Below are 15,098 nucleotides of genomic sequence, written 5' to 3'. Positions count from 1 at the left end.
TTGAACTGCTGTGTTCTTCCAGCACCACTAATCCAGAATCTGGTTTCCAGCATCTTTGTTTTTACCACCTTGATGTATCAAGAAAGACTGGACTGGTGTAGTCAGGACAATATTCAATGGAGTTTCAAAGAATGAGGCGTGTCTCATAGGTGCACACACAATTCTAACAAGACCTAGACAGGGTAAATTCAGGAAGGATGATCCTGATGACCAGGGAGTCCAGAACTAGGGTCACAGTCTAATGATACAGGTGGGTTATTTAGGACTGAGATAAGTTTTTTCACCCAGAGATGAGCCTTTGGAATTCTCTGCCACAGAAAATGGTTGAGTGTAAAACATTCAATATTTTCAGGAAAGAGTTAGATTATTCTTAAGGCTGAAGGAATCAAAGGATATGGATGGGTAGCAGGGGACTGAGTTGGATGATCAGCCATGGTCATATTGAATGGTGAAGCTGATTTGAGTCCTGTTTTCGACATTTCAGTGTGTGAAAGTAGCCATTCTAAATACACTACATGTTTACTCATTCAGGTTAACTTTTGTTTTGTCTTTTCACAGCTGTTCTGTTTGTAGTATGCAGTTCCACAGAAATCAACATCTTACTTGTATCTAGGGTTGTCAGTCCTCTAGTATTGTCCTCGAGTCACCAGGATTTGAAATAAGTTTCAACATCTCCTTAAGTAGGTAGTAAAAAGCATAAACATAAACAGAATAGTGTATTTTTCAAGTTTATTTAATATAATATAAAAATTGCAGATGAGTGAAAAAGTGCACTTTATCAGTCAAGATTAATTCAATTGGCTAACAAAAGCCTCTTAAGTGTGCTATATACTTCTCACCTCCCAACATAGCTACCCATCTTTCTCTCCCCTTGTGGTGATGGTAAGGTGAAAAGGTTTCAACCTAAATGAGCCCGACACCTTCAGGCCTGTGGCCATGTTTATGTGGTATGTACACAAAGCTTCTGATCCATTTTTGAGGAAAATGTGCATTTCGTTTAACAAACCCAAAGAATGGCAGAAGCTGGAAATTGGAAACATAACAGGAATTGCTGGAGAAAATCAACAAGTCAAGCAGCATCTGTGGAGAGGGAAACAGAGTTAACGTTTCGGGTCCAGAGACCCTTTTTCACGTCTCAGTTCTGAAGTTCAGGTCGATAAAGGATAATCAGTCACAGTGTCACTTCGCTGCTGTGATGGGTCACCTCCCCCCACACCCTCTGCATTTGTGTATTGTATTAATGCCAGGCTTTCTTTCTGATCCAACTTCCTAAAGGTATAATTTCTTCCTCCAGATTGCTGCTTATTGGCTGTCACCTGTTGACACTGGTTTCATTCTGCCCAGATGTGCGAGAGAGAGAGACGAGCAAGGAATTAATATTTGTCTCAGGTTCTTTGCTTGTCTAGCTTCTCAAGTATTTTCCTTACATTCACTACCTGAAGAAATATCAGCACCTATGTATCCGTTTCCTTGCTAATTTTCATGTTTCAACAGTGTATTTGGCAGATGAACCAGTGGCAAGAGTGCGCTCATGAGGTAGTTTGCAGCAAGAGGTCTTGTGGCACCCTCTGCAGTATTGTATCTAATCAGAGTTTTTGATCCTACTTGTACTGGCTCAGGGAACTGTTCATGCTAGTTTTCTAGTGCACGGTTGTCCTTGATTGAGTGTAGCAGACCAGCATATTCCAAAGTCAAAAACGCCATGTGTTGAGGGAACGTGCTAAAGTTGCTGCACAGGAACAATGTAGTAAGTTCAGTATCTAGGGTTTCACATCATTGTACACTGAAGCGTTGGAAACTGACAAACTTTCTGGCAATATAACTGACAAGGAATGTACATTGTGAGTACTGAAGTTGTATTGAGACACCTCAGTGGAATGGGCTGCAGGGAGAAAAGTTTATTTCCATTGCACTTCTGATAATTTCCAATTCAACATGTTTTGATTTGGACTGTATGCCTGACGTGGAATTTATCATACAAGTGTCATAGGAACTGCTGGCAAACTCAGCAGGTCGGGCAGCATCTGTGGAAGAAAGCAGAGTTAATGTTTCAAGTCTGGTGACTTCTTCAGAACTATGATTTGGAGGTGCTGGTGTTGGACTGGGGTGTTGAGATTTTTATCTTCAGGACTATTAAGACTGTTAACAATTGGATTGAGGCTTCTAAGAATGGAATGTGATTTATGGAGATGAGTCAAATTTTGTTACGTCTTGAAATTTCAAAACAATATTTTGTGCTTTCTAAAATTTTATGAATCAAATATTTGTGGAAAAAGTAACCATTCCTTCAATACAGCCAAGATTGTACGCTCAACTTGCTGCATTGACAGTATAAAGCATTGTAGCTCAGTTCAGTTCTGCCTCGCACATCTTTCCTCTTAATTGTAGTGCTGACTGTCAGGGACAAAGAACTGAAAATGTGTTGCTGGAAAAGCGCAGCAGGTCAGGCAGCATCCAAGGAACAGAAAATTCGACGTTTCGGGCATAAGCCCTTCATCCTTCATCCTGTCAGGGACAAAGAGAAAGCCTTAACTCCTGCATTTCACTATCAGGCAAGAGATGTGGAGCCGCAGGAGGTGGGGGAGATACTGAACAAGTATTTTGCATCAGTGTTTACTGTGAAAAAGGATACAGAAGATATAGAATGTAGGGAAATAGATGGTGCCATCTTGAACAATGTCCATATTACAGAGGAGGAAGTGCTAGATGTCTTAAAACGCATAAAAGTGGATAAATCCCTGGGACCTGATCAGGTGTACCCTAGAACTGTGTGGGAGACTAGGGAAGTGATTGCTGGGCCGCTTACTGAGATATTTGTATCGTGGACAGTCACAAATGAGGTGCGGGAAGACTGGAGGTTGGCTAACATGCTGTCACTATTTAGGAAAGATGGTAAGGACAAGCCAAGGAACTATAGACCAGTGAGTCTGATGTCGGTGGTGGCAAGTTGTTGGAGGGAGTACGGAGGGACAGGATGTACATGTATTTGGAATGGCAAGGACTGATTAGGCATAGTCACCATGGCTTTGTGCGTGGGAGATCATGTCTCACAAATTTGATTGGGTTTTTTGAAGAAGTAACAAAGAGGATTGGTGAGGGCAGAGCGGTAGATGTGATCTATATGGACTTCAGTAAGGCACTCGACAAGGTTCCCCATGGGAGACTGGTTAGCAAGGTTAGATCTCATGGAATACAGGGAGAACTAGCCATTTGGATACAGAACTGGCTCAAAGGTAGAAGACAGAGGGTGGTGGTGGAAGATTGTTTTTCAGACTGGAGGCCTGTGACCAGTGGAGTACCACAAGGATCGCTACTGGCTCCACTACTTTTCATTTTTTGAAATGATTTGGATGTGAGCATAAGAGATGTAGTTAGTAAGTTTGCAGATCACACCAAAATTGAAGGTGTAGTGGACAGCAAAGAGGGATACCTCCGATTACAACAGGATCTTGACCAGATGAGCCGATGGATTGAGAAGTGGCAGATGGAGTTTAATTCCGATAAATGCGAGGTGTTGCATTTTGGGAAAGCAAATTTTAGCAGGACTTATACACTTAATGGTAAGGTCCTAGGGAGTGTTGTTGAACAAAGAGACCTTGGAGTGCAGGTTCGTAGCTCCTTGAAAGTAGAATCACAGGTAGAAAAGATAGTGAAGAAGGCGTTTGGTATCCTTTCCTTTATTGGTCAGAGTATTGAGTGCAGGAGTTGGGAGGTGACGTTGTGGCTGTGCAGGACATTGGTTTGGCCACTTTTGGAATATTACGTGCAATTCTGATCTCCTTCCTATTGGAAGGATTTTGTGAAACTTGAAAGAGTTCAGAAATGATTTACAAGGTTTGGAGGATTTGATCTGTAAGGCGAGGTTCAATAGGCTGGGACTGTTTTCCCTAGAGTCTGAGGGGTGACCTTATAGAGGTTTACAAAATCATGAGGGGAATGGATAAGATAAATAGACAAAGTCTCTTCCCTGGGGTGGTAGAGTCCAGAACTAGAGGACATAGGTTTCAGGTGAGAGGGGAAAGATATAAAAGAGAACTAAGGGGCAACTTTTTCACACAGAGGGTGGTACGTGTATGGAATAAGCTGCCAGAGGAAGTGGTGGAGGCTGGTACAATGGCAACATTTAAAAGACATTTGGATGGGTATATGAATAGGAAGAGTTTGGTGGGACATGGGCTGTGCACTGGCAGGTGGGACTAGATTGGGTTGGGATATCTGGTTGGCATGGACGGGTTGGACCGAAGAGTCTGTTTCCATACTGTGCATCCCTATGACTCAGTGACCATATCCAGCAAATCAATTGGAACCTGATTTTAAGACAGCTCCCATCTTTCGCCCCTGGGTTTGCAAGTATTTTGTCTTAAAGAACTTAAAGCTACAGAAGTGAACCTTTTGTCCGCTAGTGGTTTTGAGGATTAAATATGAATATTTTTTAAGCATGTTTCTTTGCCCATCCCTGGACCCCATGTATTAGCTGTCTTTTGTAAATAATCAAGTTATTAAACAGAGTGATCTTTCAGTCTAATTTATATTGCTTTTCTGATAAGTTTCATGCTTTCATCTGCTAGGGAGATGATGATTGTGGTCCCATTTGTCAGGCTGAATTGCAAACTGTTCATGCACACACGTCTGCACCCTAGGTTCCCTTGTTGGAACTTCCACTCCTTATCTGTTTGTTTCCTGTTGCTGTGACTCCCTGGCCCTGGAAATGGAAAACCTTTATGTTGCATCCGTGTCCTTTGTGTTTTTCCTGTCTTACTCAATGTCTAACACCCTTGTCCACCTGCAGAGACTTATCATTCGAACCACTCACACCATTTGTACAATCTTTTGATCTTCTTTGCCCTTGATCTGTCTGCCCATAAGTTCTGGGTTCTGTGTGCTTCCCTCTCACTTCACCTGACGAAGGGGCTATGATCCGAAAGCTTGTGATTTCAAATAAACCTGTTGGACTAGAACCTGGTGGTGTGAGATTTCGGACTTTGTCCCCCTCTTGTAGTCAGTTTTGCTGCGTAAAAGTCCTACCTGTCTTGTTTCTCAGGCGCAGTCTGGATCTTGCACTATCTCGGCCTGTCACCGCACTTGACAATGAGCGGTACACGGTACAGTCAGCAATGGAGAAATACACAGTTCCTTTTGTTCTAGTAAGTAAGTCATTTTTATATCCAGACTTACAATTGTTGAGCTGAATTTGGTGTCATTGGTTCCTCATCTCCTTAGAACTAAAGCTGTCAACACTCAATAGTGTATTTCAGTAATGTTAACAACTGCATTAGTATGTGGCTTTTTTGCATTACATTTTCTTTCCCCGAAGATGTTTTTATGGACTTTGTTTCACTCTCCCCCAGAGAAAAATAAAGCTACAATTCCAAATGCTGAAAACCCAAATTTCTTTAGATCACTGGATATCCAAAAAAAAAATTTCAAATCTAAGAGTTTTAAAATTATCCTCCCAATGTGCTCCCTTCTTTTCCTGCAGATATTGGATCATGCTATTGACGGTGCCCATGAACATCAAACCTACAATAATGTTTTTTCAAATGTCCCTGACCAGCTCGGTCCAGTAGGCTGATCTAATGTGTGAAGCATTTGAGCAAGACCTTATCCTGTCCATGAGTATGGTCCAGCTGAGGTCACTGGTATACTAACAGGAGCAGGAACACCAATCAATTGTGGTTTGATTTTCTTTTCTCCCAAATTTAGTGTAGGTTCCTGCGCTTTCTACAAGACTGCTTAGCCCTGTGACTGAAGCTGTCTTGATTTTTATGGTTGAGTTTCACACTGGTATTCTGCTCCCCACTGAGAGAAGTTTGTAGCACTTGCCTGGCACATTTCTTGGCCTCTTTGATTGTGGAACTATTCGAGTTGAAGTGTTCCGCTGTTCTAACCAAAGAACTCAATCCATGTGTCAAAGAAGAATAAATACATACTTGGTTTTGTTACTTAAAGCTGGCATTCTGTCTTGTGGAGGCATGGTTCATAAGATATGCTTCATTTTGTAGCATAGAGTCATACAGCATAGAAACAGACTCTTGGGTCCAACCAGTCCATGCCGAACATAATCTCAAACTAAACTAGTCCCACCTGCCTGCTCCTGGCCCATATCCCTCCAAACCTTTCCTATTCATGTCTTTATTCCAAATGTCTTCAATGTTGTAGTTGTACCCACAACCACCATTTCTTCAGGAAGTTAATTCCACACGCAAACCACCCTCTGTGTAAAACATTGCCCCCATGTCTTTTTTAGATCTCTCTCCTCTTACCTAAAAAATGTGCCTCAGCCTTGAAATCCTAGGGAAAGACAGTGACCGTTAACACTATGTACGCCCCTCATTATTTTATAAACTTCTTTAAGGTTGCCTCTCAACCTCTTGCATTCCAGTGAAAAACATTCCAACCTACCCAGCCTTTTCTTATAACTCAAACCTTCCATACCTGACAAAATTCCTGGTGAACTGAAAATGTGTTGCTGGAAAAGCACAGCAGGTCAGGCAGCATCCAAAGAGCAGGAGAATCGACATTTTGGGCATGAGCCCTTCTTCAGGAATGAGGAAAGTCCTCATTCCTGAAGAAGGGCTCATGCCCGAAACGTCGATTCTCCTGCTCTTTGGATGCTACCTGACCCACTGCGCTTTTCCAGCAACAAATTTTCAGCTCTGATCTCCAGCATCTTCAGTCCTCACTTTCTCCTCAAATTCCTGGTGAACCCTCTCCAGCTTAATAATATCCTTTGTATAATTGGGTGACCAGAATGCGACACAGTACTCCAGAAGAGGCCTTGTACGACCTCAACATGACTTCCCAACTCCAATGCTCAAAGACTGAGCACTGAAGGCAAGCCTCCTAAATGCCTTTTTCACCATCCTGTCTATATGTGACGTACACTTTGAAGAATTATGTATCTGAGCCCCTAGATCCCTCTGTTCTCCAACACTACCCAGCACTACTCAGCTGTTGAAAATTGGTTCAGATCTAAAACTCTGCAAATTTCTGAAAGCGTTATGATCTAATCTTGGTGATGATGAGTGACCACTTATTTCCATAAAATGTTTTCTATCAGATGAGTGTAATGGTAAATAGTGTAAATGCATTTGAGGGGAAGCTAGATAATTGCAAGAGACGTAGTAAATCAGGATATGCTGTCAACTGTAGGTGAAGTCAGTTGGGGAAATGCTTGTATGGAATGTAACAACCAGCATAGACCGTTTGATTTTATGTCTTAAATCCTATATAATTTAGGAGTGATTTCACTACACAAACAGGTTCAAAGTAACTTTCTGAATGCCCTGTCAGAGGAGACTAAATTTACGTTGATCTGTAGAAATTGCTCAGTGCGACTTCTCTTGATCCGATGCTAAATTTGCAGTGCAAATCCAGAACTGGCCACGACCTGGAGAAGACTATCTCGCTGTGTTCTGGATTCATTCTAGACATGTATTGATATTGTAACCGCAGTTCATAACTAGGCTTCAGCCTCATGGTATTGAGAGACAGCTAAGAGGAATCTTTCATGCAAAGTAAATCCAAAGGAATTTTTCTGGAAAATGCCAGCAAATCAAACCTCTTTGGCTATTGTTTAGTGATTAACTGTTCAGTAAATGCTGCCATGCTCTAACCTCCAGTTGTAGCCCGTGGTTTTACATCGATACTGCTACAAGTGAATACATTTCATAATAACTGCTTTGAGTCCATTTAGGCAGGTAATCAGGTATGATGCTTCTGGTGCACTGTTTCCTGCTGTGATACGTTGAATAGTTTCCTGTTGACTTTGAAACAAAATATTCACGGTTTATGCCTTCTTTTTTGTTTGAAGGCTTTGTTTCTGATTACAAACGCTGTGCGTTATGCACTCAAAGCCCCCGGAATTGGCGATTGGCAGTTCACTTTCTTCCAGCTTCAGGTAAACTTGTAGACCTTAATATAATTCAAAGCAATATTGCAAGCTTTTCATTGCAGGACGATATTAAATGTCTCCCACTAAGATCTCATCAAATAGTCTCCTAGGCTAGATTACTGAGACGAAGGTACATTTCTACAGGAGAAATGTTCAGCCATATCCTGCAATTCTGCAACAATACATCAGCATAATGGTATTATCGCTGGATTGATAATCCAGAGAGCCAGATAATATTCTGAGGACCTGGGTTTGAATCCTGCCTTGGCTGTCCTCTCTCTATCCATGGCTCTGTGCGCATCTCCATGGGAGCTAAGGAAAGATATGGAGTGGAACCTTATGTTGCATTGGTGGCCCCCTCCACCTTGGTGTAAATGTCAGCTCCTCTGAGGTTGCCCACCCCTACCCCCCTCAACAGACACAAAAAAAATGCAATTTCGGTTATTACATCATTAACTGGCTCAGGCTCGGCATGAACCAAGTTATGGGAATGTAGGGCTACCGGAACTAAACTGGCATGTCCATGTGAAGGGCATTGTGCACAGGCCAGGTTTAGAAGAGAACTGGAGTGAGGGCAAATACATTGACGATGCTCTCTGAGGCCCAGTGGGCACATGGAGGTGGCCAGTATTCTTTCCCATCATTGGAAGCAGTCAGGCTTCCCACTTGGCATGAGCCTCCAACTGTCTGAAATATAATGGCTTGGGTGGGAAGAGGCTCTTAAGTGACCATTCAATTGGCCCATAGGCCAAGAAAGGCCTCCCTCTTAGTGTGTAAAATTGTAGCAAGTGTGGTGGGTAGGTTCTGACACCCCTTGCCTACCAACCCTCTCCAGTGGAGCATTGCTTAAAATCACATTGTCCAGCCATTTGCATTTATTCGATCAACTGTTGGTAATTGTGGTTGAGTTCACCATTATCCAACTTACACCGATTTTAATCTGCAGAGGCTAGCTTCTCTTTTTTGCTCCTTTAGAAAAATTTACACTAATTAAAATTTCACTCCATACTTTGCAAATAATTCTAACTTGCTGACTTTAATCCTAATGATTTGTGGGTGGTTGAATATTTATAGCATTTGCTTATATAATATAGATCATGTTTTGTGTCTAGGTGAATGGGGTTCTGCCTATCCTTCCGTTGCTCTTCCCTGTGGTGTGGGTACTTGTCACAGCATATGGAGAGGCAAGAGTCCTGGCTCAATTCAGCAAGGCTCCCCCAGTTGGTCTGGTAAGGTTTTTTTCCTGCTTCTGCCTGGAATTAAGAAAATTAAGACTGCAACAAATTAAATCGAAATGGATTCTTGCTTGAAGTTTATTTTAAGCAAACTATTTTTTATATAAACTCAAGATTTAACAACAAAGCATTTCTGTAACTGTAATGCTTTTATTGCAATGAAAGTTGCCCAGGCACTTCACAGCAAAATCTGACGACAGCCGGGTGAGGCGGTGCTGAGTCAGATACTTCAGTTTTTAAAGAGTGTCCTAAAAGAGGACAATGAAACGTGGAGGTGTGTGACCCTCCGACCTCGGGCAACTGAAAGCATGGCCAGTAATTGGGGGTCAGATGTACAAGGGACATGAATTCAAGGAGCGCAGGTACCTTTGAGGGGGTGGAGGAGCTTACAGAGAAATGGAGGAGAAAGATCAGGGAAGAATATAAAATCAAGGATAAGAAATTTAAAATTAAGGTGTTGTTTGACAAGCAAACCAATGTAAGATAACAACATACAGGTGACGGGAACAGGATATTACTTGTATGCCTTTCATTCATATGTGGTTTTGAATGATGAAGGTTTCAGTGTTATAGACATTTCGATACTTAGGCGTTCCTGCCTTATCAGTATATATTTTCCTCTCTAGTTGATCAAACCTTGGCTTTGGTGCCTGTGAGGATGGGGAATGGGTAAATTTAATGAACGACCATCAAGGGAACCAAGGCAGCTTGATTCATTAAGAGTCGCATTCTCAGTCCTTAAGGTTCCTTTAGTTTTTTTTGTCTAGTTCTTTAGGCGATTCTGGATGGAGGTCAGTTATGCAGTTGTACAGTTCAGGAAGTCAGTAATGAACTGGAGAGAGTAACGTTGATTTTACTGGACAAGGTGAAACATTTCAGCTGGTTGGTGGAAGGGCTCCCTAAGGATGGATTGACCTCTTTCATGGCACCTTTTGCATTCAGGGATGTCCCTATTGCCTTGTATTTGGGGGAGGGCTGATGAAACTATTGGAATATTGAGGGAGTGGAGACATAACTCTGTACTCTGCATTAAATAAACTTTTCACATTTTGTTTAAAGGTGCAAATTCATTAGCTCTAATTGGAATTGACTGACTGTTTTCTCTTTCCAGCTAGCAAAATTCTCCGAGGACACTCTGAGCAGCTACACTGAAGTAGTTTCTTCAAAGGTATAACTTTGAGTTGTATCAAGCTCCAGCTGCTACCCGTTCATGTGTTGTCTTTACCTGCCTTCAACTGGTGCAGTTAGATTTTTGCTCACTCATTCTTTTATAGTAATGAATGATCTATTATGCAAAACATGCTTTCAGAGGGAAGTTGGAGGGTATCAAGTGTAATTTGCTGTTACATATCTGTTAGCATTGATGATTTTATTTTTATTTTTAGTATAATTACATGGTCCAGCTTGAGAAACTTCTGCACTGAATTTCCTTGACTACATTTCAGTACCTTGAATATAATTAGCTGCCACTGTTAACTGCTTTAAGCTTGTAAGTTGTTATTTTTCCTCCTTCGGGCAAGTTGCAAGCAGCTCCCTGGGAAGGAGAGCACCATCTAAAAGTTATTTTTAAAAGTCCTGGCAAGTGATGTTGTGGCATCCAGTAATAAACGAGGGACTTGGTTTCCCACTTTACGGAGGCTGAAAAGCAGAATATAGGTTTGTTTACCAGAGAGTGTGCCAGCAGCATAATGGCCTTGAGCAGAGAATTGTGAAGTTGTGTGAATGGTTATCAGATAAGTGACATCAAAACTTTGTTTTCAAGTAAACTTTATAATGGAAGTAACTTGATCTATGGATCACATGCATGCACAGTTGGGTTCATTTCTCACTTGTGCAGTTCACATCCAAAAATCACATTGGAACAACTTGGTTTTCTGTCTCTTAAAATGGGCAAGAAATTAGGTCTGTGTTTGTACAGCTTTCTGATGTTTCCTTCTAGATAGTCAAGGAACCATACCATGAAGCACAAATAATTAATGTGTCTTTATCTACCTGAAAGGGAATTGTCTCAAGTGAAGGTAGGGGTTGGGTATAGTGACATGCCAGTTTTTATCCCAGTACTGGCCTGAACATGATGCATTTGTGCCATTTGGGTTCATTAACACTTCTCCTCTTTATCAAATGAAAACTGAATAGTTTCTTCTGAAACTATGTATTCTTTTGAGCAAATAATACAGCCCCCAACAATGACACTGTTCTCAGTTAATCCTGGGCTGTTACCTATGTTGAACAAACCATTGACCAACGCCATAAATGTCAATTACAGAGGTGTGGCTTGAGCCCTATCAAATGGGTCATGTATTTTGGGTAGTTGAACTAACAGTCTGCTCAATGTTCCCTATGAGTTTCGCAGCCACGCAGCAGTCGGCATGTGAACAAATTACCCATTTGATAGGGCTCAAGCCACACCTCCATATTTGATGCTTATAGAGTTGGTCAGTGGTTTATTCAATCTCAGTAACAGTCCAGGATTAAGTCAGAACAGTGTCATTGCTAGGGGGCTGTATTATTTGCTCAAAAGAAACTATTCAGTTTTCATTTGATATAGCAAGAGGAGAAATTTTTATGAACAGAGTCTGATATGGTCAATATGCTGAATTGCGGCAGATATACTGAACAACAGGAGGTTGGCTGGCAGGTGTTACTAAATCTATGGTGAAAGACCATGCTTACATCTGCTCAGCTGATACGGGCCCCAAAAATTGTAGTAGCCACATTTGCACTGACTCAATTTCTTTCCAGTACCCAGTTGAATCGTACATCTGTCAGAATCTGAATGTGAACAATCGTCACTTTCAGGCACTTGGTCCCTGAGCTGTACCACAGTTATTTCAACCATTAGTGTGAAGGAAATCCGTATTTACCTTTTTATATTAATCTATTAACCCAGGAATTTTGGTGCAAATTTTGCTTCAACTATTAGGCTCTGACTTAACCAAGCCAATTTGTAATAATGTTTGACTGTTTAAAAAAAGTTGACTAAAGGATTGAGACCAAAACAAGCAGATAAAGATAATTTGATGTGACACCTGGCTCGCTGCCCTGATGCCTTAGATTGTATATAGCCTTTCGCATTTAATTCAGGAAATAGTAGAAAATATTAAAGGTGCCAAGTTCTGTATCTTTGCTATTTTTGCACTATAAAGGAAATGTTATTTCTAGTTTTACAGTCCCCAGCTTTCTATATCATTCTGTTTTGAGTTTGTGTATGTGGATTTCATCAGAGGACCTGCATTTATAGTCCATCCCTCATTAACTTTGAACTAATTGGTTGCTGGTCATTTTCAAGGGCAGTTAAGAGTCAACCATGTTGCTATGGGTCTGGATTAAATATAGTCCAGACCAGGTAAGGGTAACAGATTTCTTTCTCTAAGCAATATTAGTGAACCAGATGGATATTTATGGCAATCGGCCATTGTTATGTCACTGTACTACCTTTTAATTCCATTTCTCTGAATGAATTCAAATTTCATTAGCCATAGTGAGATTCAACTAGGAGAGAGTAAGGACTGCAAATGCTGGAGGTCAGAATCGAGAGCGTGGTGCTGGAAAAGCACAACAGGTCAGGCAGCATCCAAGGAGCAGGAGAATCGACGTTTCAGGCAGAAGCCCATCATCAGGAATTCCTAATGAAGAGCTTATGCCCAAAACCTTGATTCTCCTATTCTTCAGATGCTGCTTGACCCGCTGTGTCTTTCCAGCACCACACTCTTGTAGTGAGATTCAAATCTTTATCCCCAGGACATTAGTGTGGGACACTAGATTACTAATCCAGTGGCAGTACTGCTATGCTGATACTTCCCTGAGTTAAAGAATCAAGACAGTCTGGTGTTTTGTGCTTTGCAAACATAAAATCAAGGCTGCTGCCAGGTGTCTCTTGTTTCTCAAAGTAGCAAGGAAGGATGTTCTAATTCTTAGTAACATTGCTAACCTGGAGACGCTGTTGGTGAGAAACTATACTGGTTTTGTGAGGCTCGGGTTTGCTAAAAGAGTCAAAGTGTAATGCTGGAAAAGCACAGCAGGTCAGGAAGCATCCAAGGAGCAGGAGAGTCCTGACACAAAGGTAGAAGACAGGGTGGTGGTGGAGGGTTGTTTTTCAGACTGGAGACCTGTGACCAGTAGAGTACCACAAGGATCGGTGCTGGGTCCTCTACTTTGTGTCATTTATAAATGATTTGGATGCGAGCATAAGAGGTACGGTTAGTAAGTTTGCAGATGACACTAAAATTGGAGGTGTAGTGGACAGCGAAGAGAGTTACCTCAGATTACAACAGGATCTGGACCAGATGGGCCAATGGGCTGAGAAGTGGCAGATGGAGTTTAATTCAGATAAATGCGAGGTGCTGTATTTTGGGAAAGCAAATCTTAGCAGGACTTATGTACTTAATGGTAAGGTCCTAGGGAGTGTTGCTGAACAAAGAGACCTTGGAGTGCAGGTTCATAGCTCCTTGAAAGTGGATTAGCAGGTAGATAGGATAGTGAAGAAAGCGTTTGGTATGCTTTCCTTTATTGGTCAGAGTATTGAGTACAGGAGTTGGGAGGTCATGTTGCGGCTGTACAGGACATTGGTTAGGCCACTGTTGGAATATTGCGTGCAGTTCTGGTTTCCTTCCTGTCAGAAAGATGTTGTGAAACTTGAAAGGGTTCAGAAAAGATTTACAAGGATGTTGTCAGGGTTGGAGGATCTGAGCTACAGAGAGAGGCTGAACAGGCTGGGACTGTTTTCCCTGGAGCGTCGGAGGCTGAGGGGTGATCTTATAAAGACTTATAAAATCATGAGGGACATGGATAGGATAATTAGACAAAGTCTTTTCCCTGATATCGGGGAGTCCAGACCTAGAGGGCATAGGTTTAGGGTGAGAGGGGAAAGATATAAAAGAGATCGAAGAGGCAACTTTTTCACGCATAGGGTGATACGTGTATGGAATGAGCTGCCAGAGGATGTGGTGGAAGCACATTGCAACATTTAAAAGGCATTTGGATGGGTATATGGATAGGAAGGGTTTAAAGGGATATGGACTGGGTGCTGGCAGGTGGGACTAGATTAGGTTGGGATATCTGGTCGACATGGACGGGTTGGACCGAAGGGTCTGTTTCCATGCTGTACATCTCTATGACTCTGAGTCGATGTTTCGGGCATAAGCCCTTCTTTTGGAACGTGGGAGGTGGGGAAGGTGGCTGAGAGATAAATAGAAGGATTGGGGTGGGGAGAGAGATAGGTGGGAAGATGATAGGGCTAGTTGAAGGTGGAGGCAGATGTGGTTTCCTCTACATCGGGGAGACAAGATGCAACTTGGGGAGCAGTTCAGCGAACATCTCTGGGACACACTCACCAAACAACCTCATTGCCCTGAGGCCGGCCACATTAGCTCCCTTCCACTCTGCCAAGGGCATGCAGGTCCTGGGCCGTCTCCACTGTCAAATTCAAGCCACCCAACAACTACAGGAAGAATGGCCCATCTTCCACCTTGGGACCCTCCAACCACATGGCATCAAAGTTGACTTCACAGGTTTGTCACCTCCCCCACCCAACCCAGATCCAACCCTCCAACTCAGCACCCCTCTCTTGACCTGTCCTACCTGTACATCTTCCTTCCCATCTATTCGCTCCACCCTCCGCTCTGACCTACCACTATAACCCCCTACCTGCCACCTCCCCCAACATTCCTGATGAAGGGCTTATGCCCAAAACGTCAACTTTCCTGCTCCTTGGATGCTGCCTGACTGGCTGTGCTTTTGTAGCACCACACCTTTTGACTCTGATCTCTAGCATCTGCAGTCCTCACTTTCTCCCAATTTGCTAAAAGAGAGTTGTGAACTTTGGGTGCTAGCATGAGCTGAGGGGAAATAAAGACCAGTGTCTCCTCAAATTGAGGGAGAGGAAGAATGTGCGAAAGTGAGCTAAAGGAGAGGATGTCAGTAAGAAGGTATTAGGGTGAATTGGGGATAGAGATGGCACAGCAGGAACA

At 42.4% G+C, this 15,098-nt stretch overlaps 1 protein-coding gene across 7 annotated transcripts in view; it reads left to right on the top strand.

The window, feature by feature from the left end:
• tmem94 (transmembrane protein 94) overlaps nt 1-15,098 on the top strand; it is a 135,310-nt gene that overhangs the window by 63,682 nt on the left and 56,530 nt on the right. For all 7 annotated transcript variants that reach the window (XM_060844332.1, XM_060844331.1, XM_060844335.1 and 4 more), the window contains 4 exons: nt 5,042-5,144; nt 7,814-7,900; nt 9,007-9,123; nt 10,241-10,297. In XM_060844332.1, coding sequence (XP_060700315.1) covers nt 5,042-5,144; nt 7,814-7,900; nt 9,007-9,123; nt 10,241-10,297 — 364 coding nt within the window. The remainder of the gene's footprint in view (nt 1-5,041; nt 5,145-7,813; nt 7,901-9,006; nt 9,124-10,240; nt 10,298-15,098) is intronic.

This window comes from Hemiscyllium ocellatum, chromosome 25, assembly GCF_020745735.1.
Source record: "Hemiscyllium ocellatum isolate sHemOce1 chromosome 25, sHemOce1.pat.X.cur, whole genome shotgun sequence".
NCBI lineage: Eukaryota > Metazoa > Chordata > Chondrichthyes > Orectolobiformes > Hemiscylliidae > Hemiscyllium > Hemiscyllium ocellatum.
Note: the sequence above shows the minus strand (reverse complement) of the source record. Positions and strands in the feature narration are given on the sequence as shown.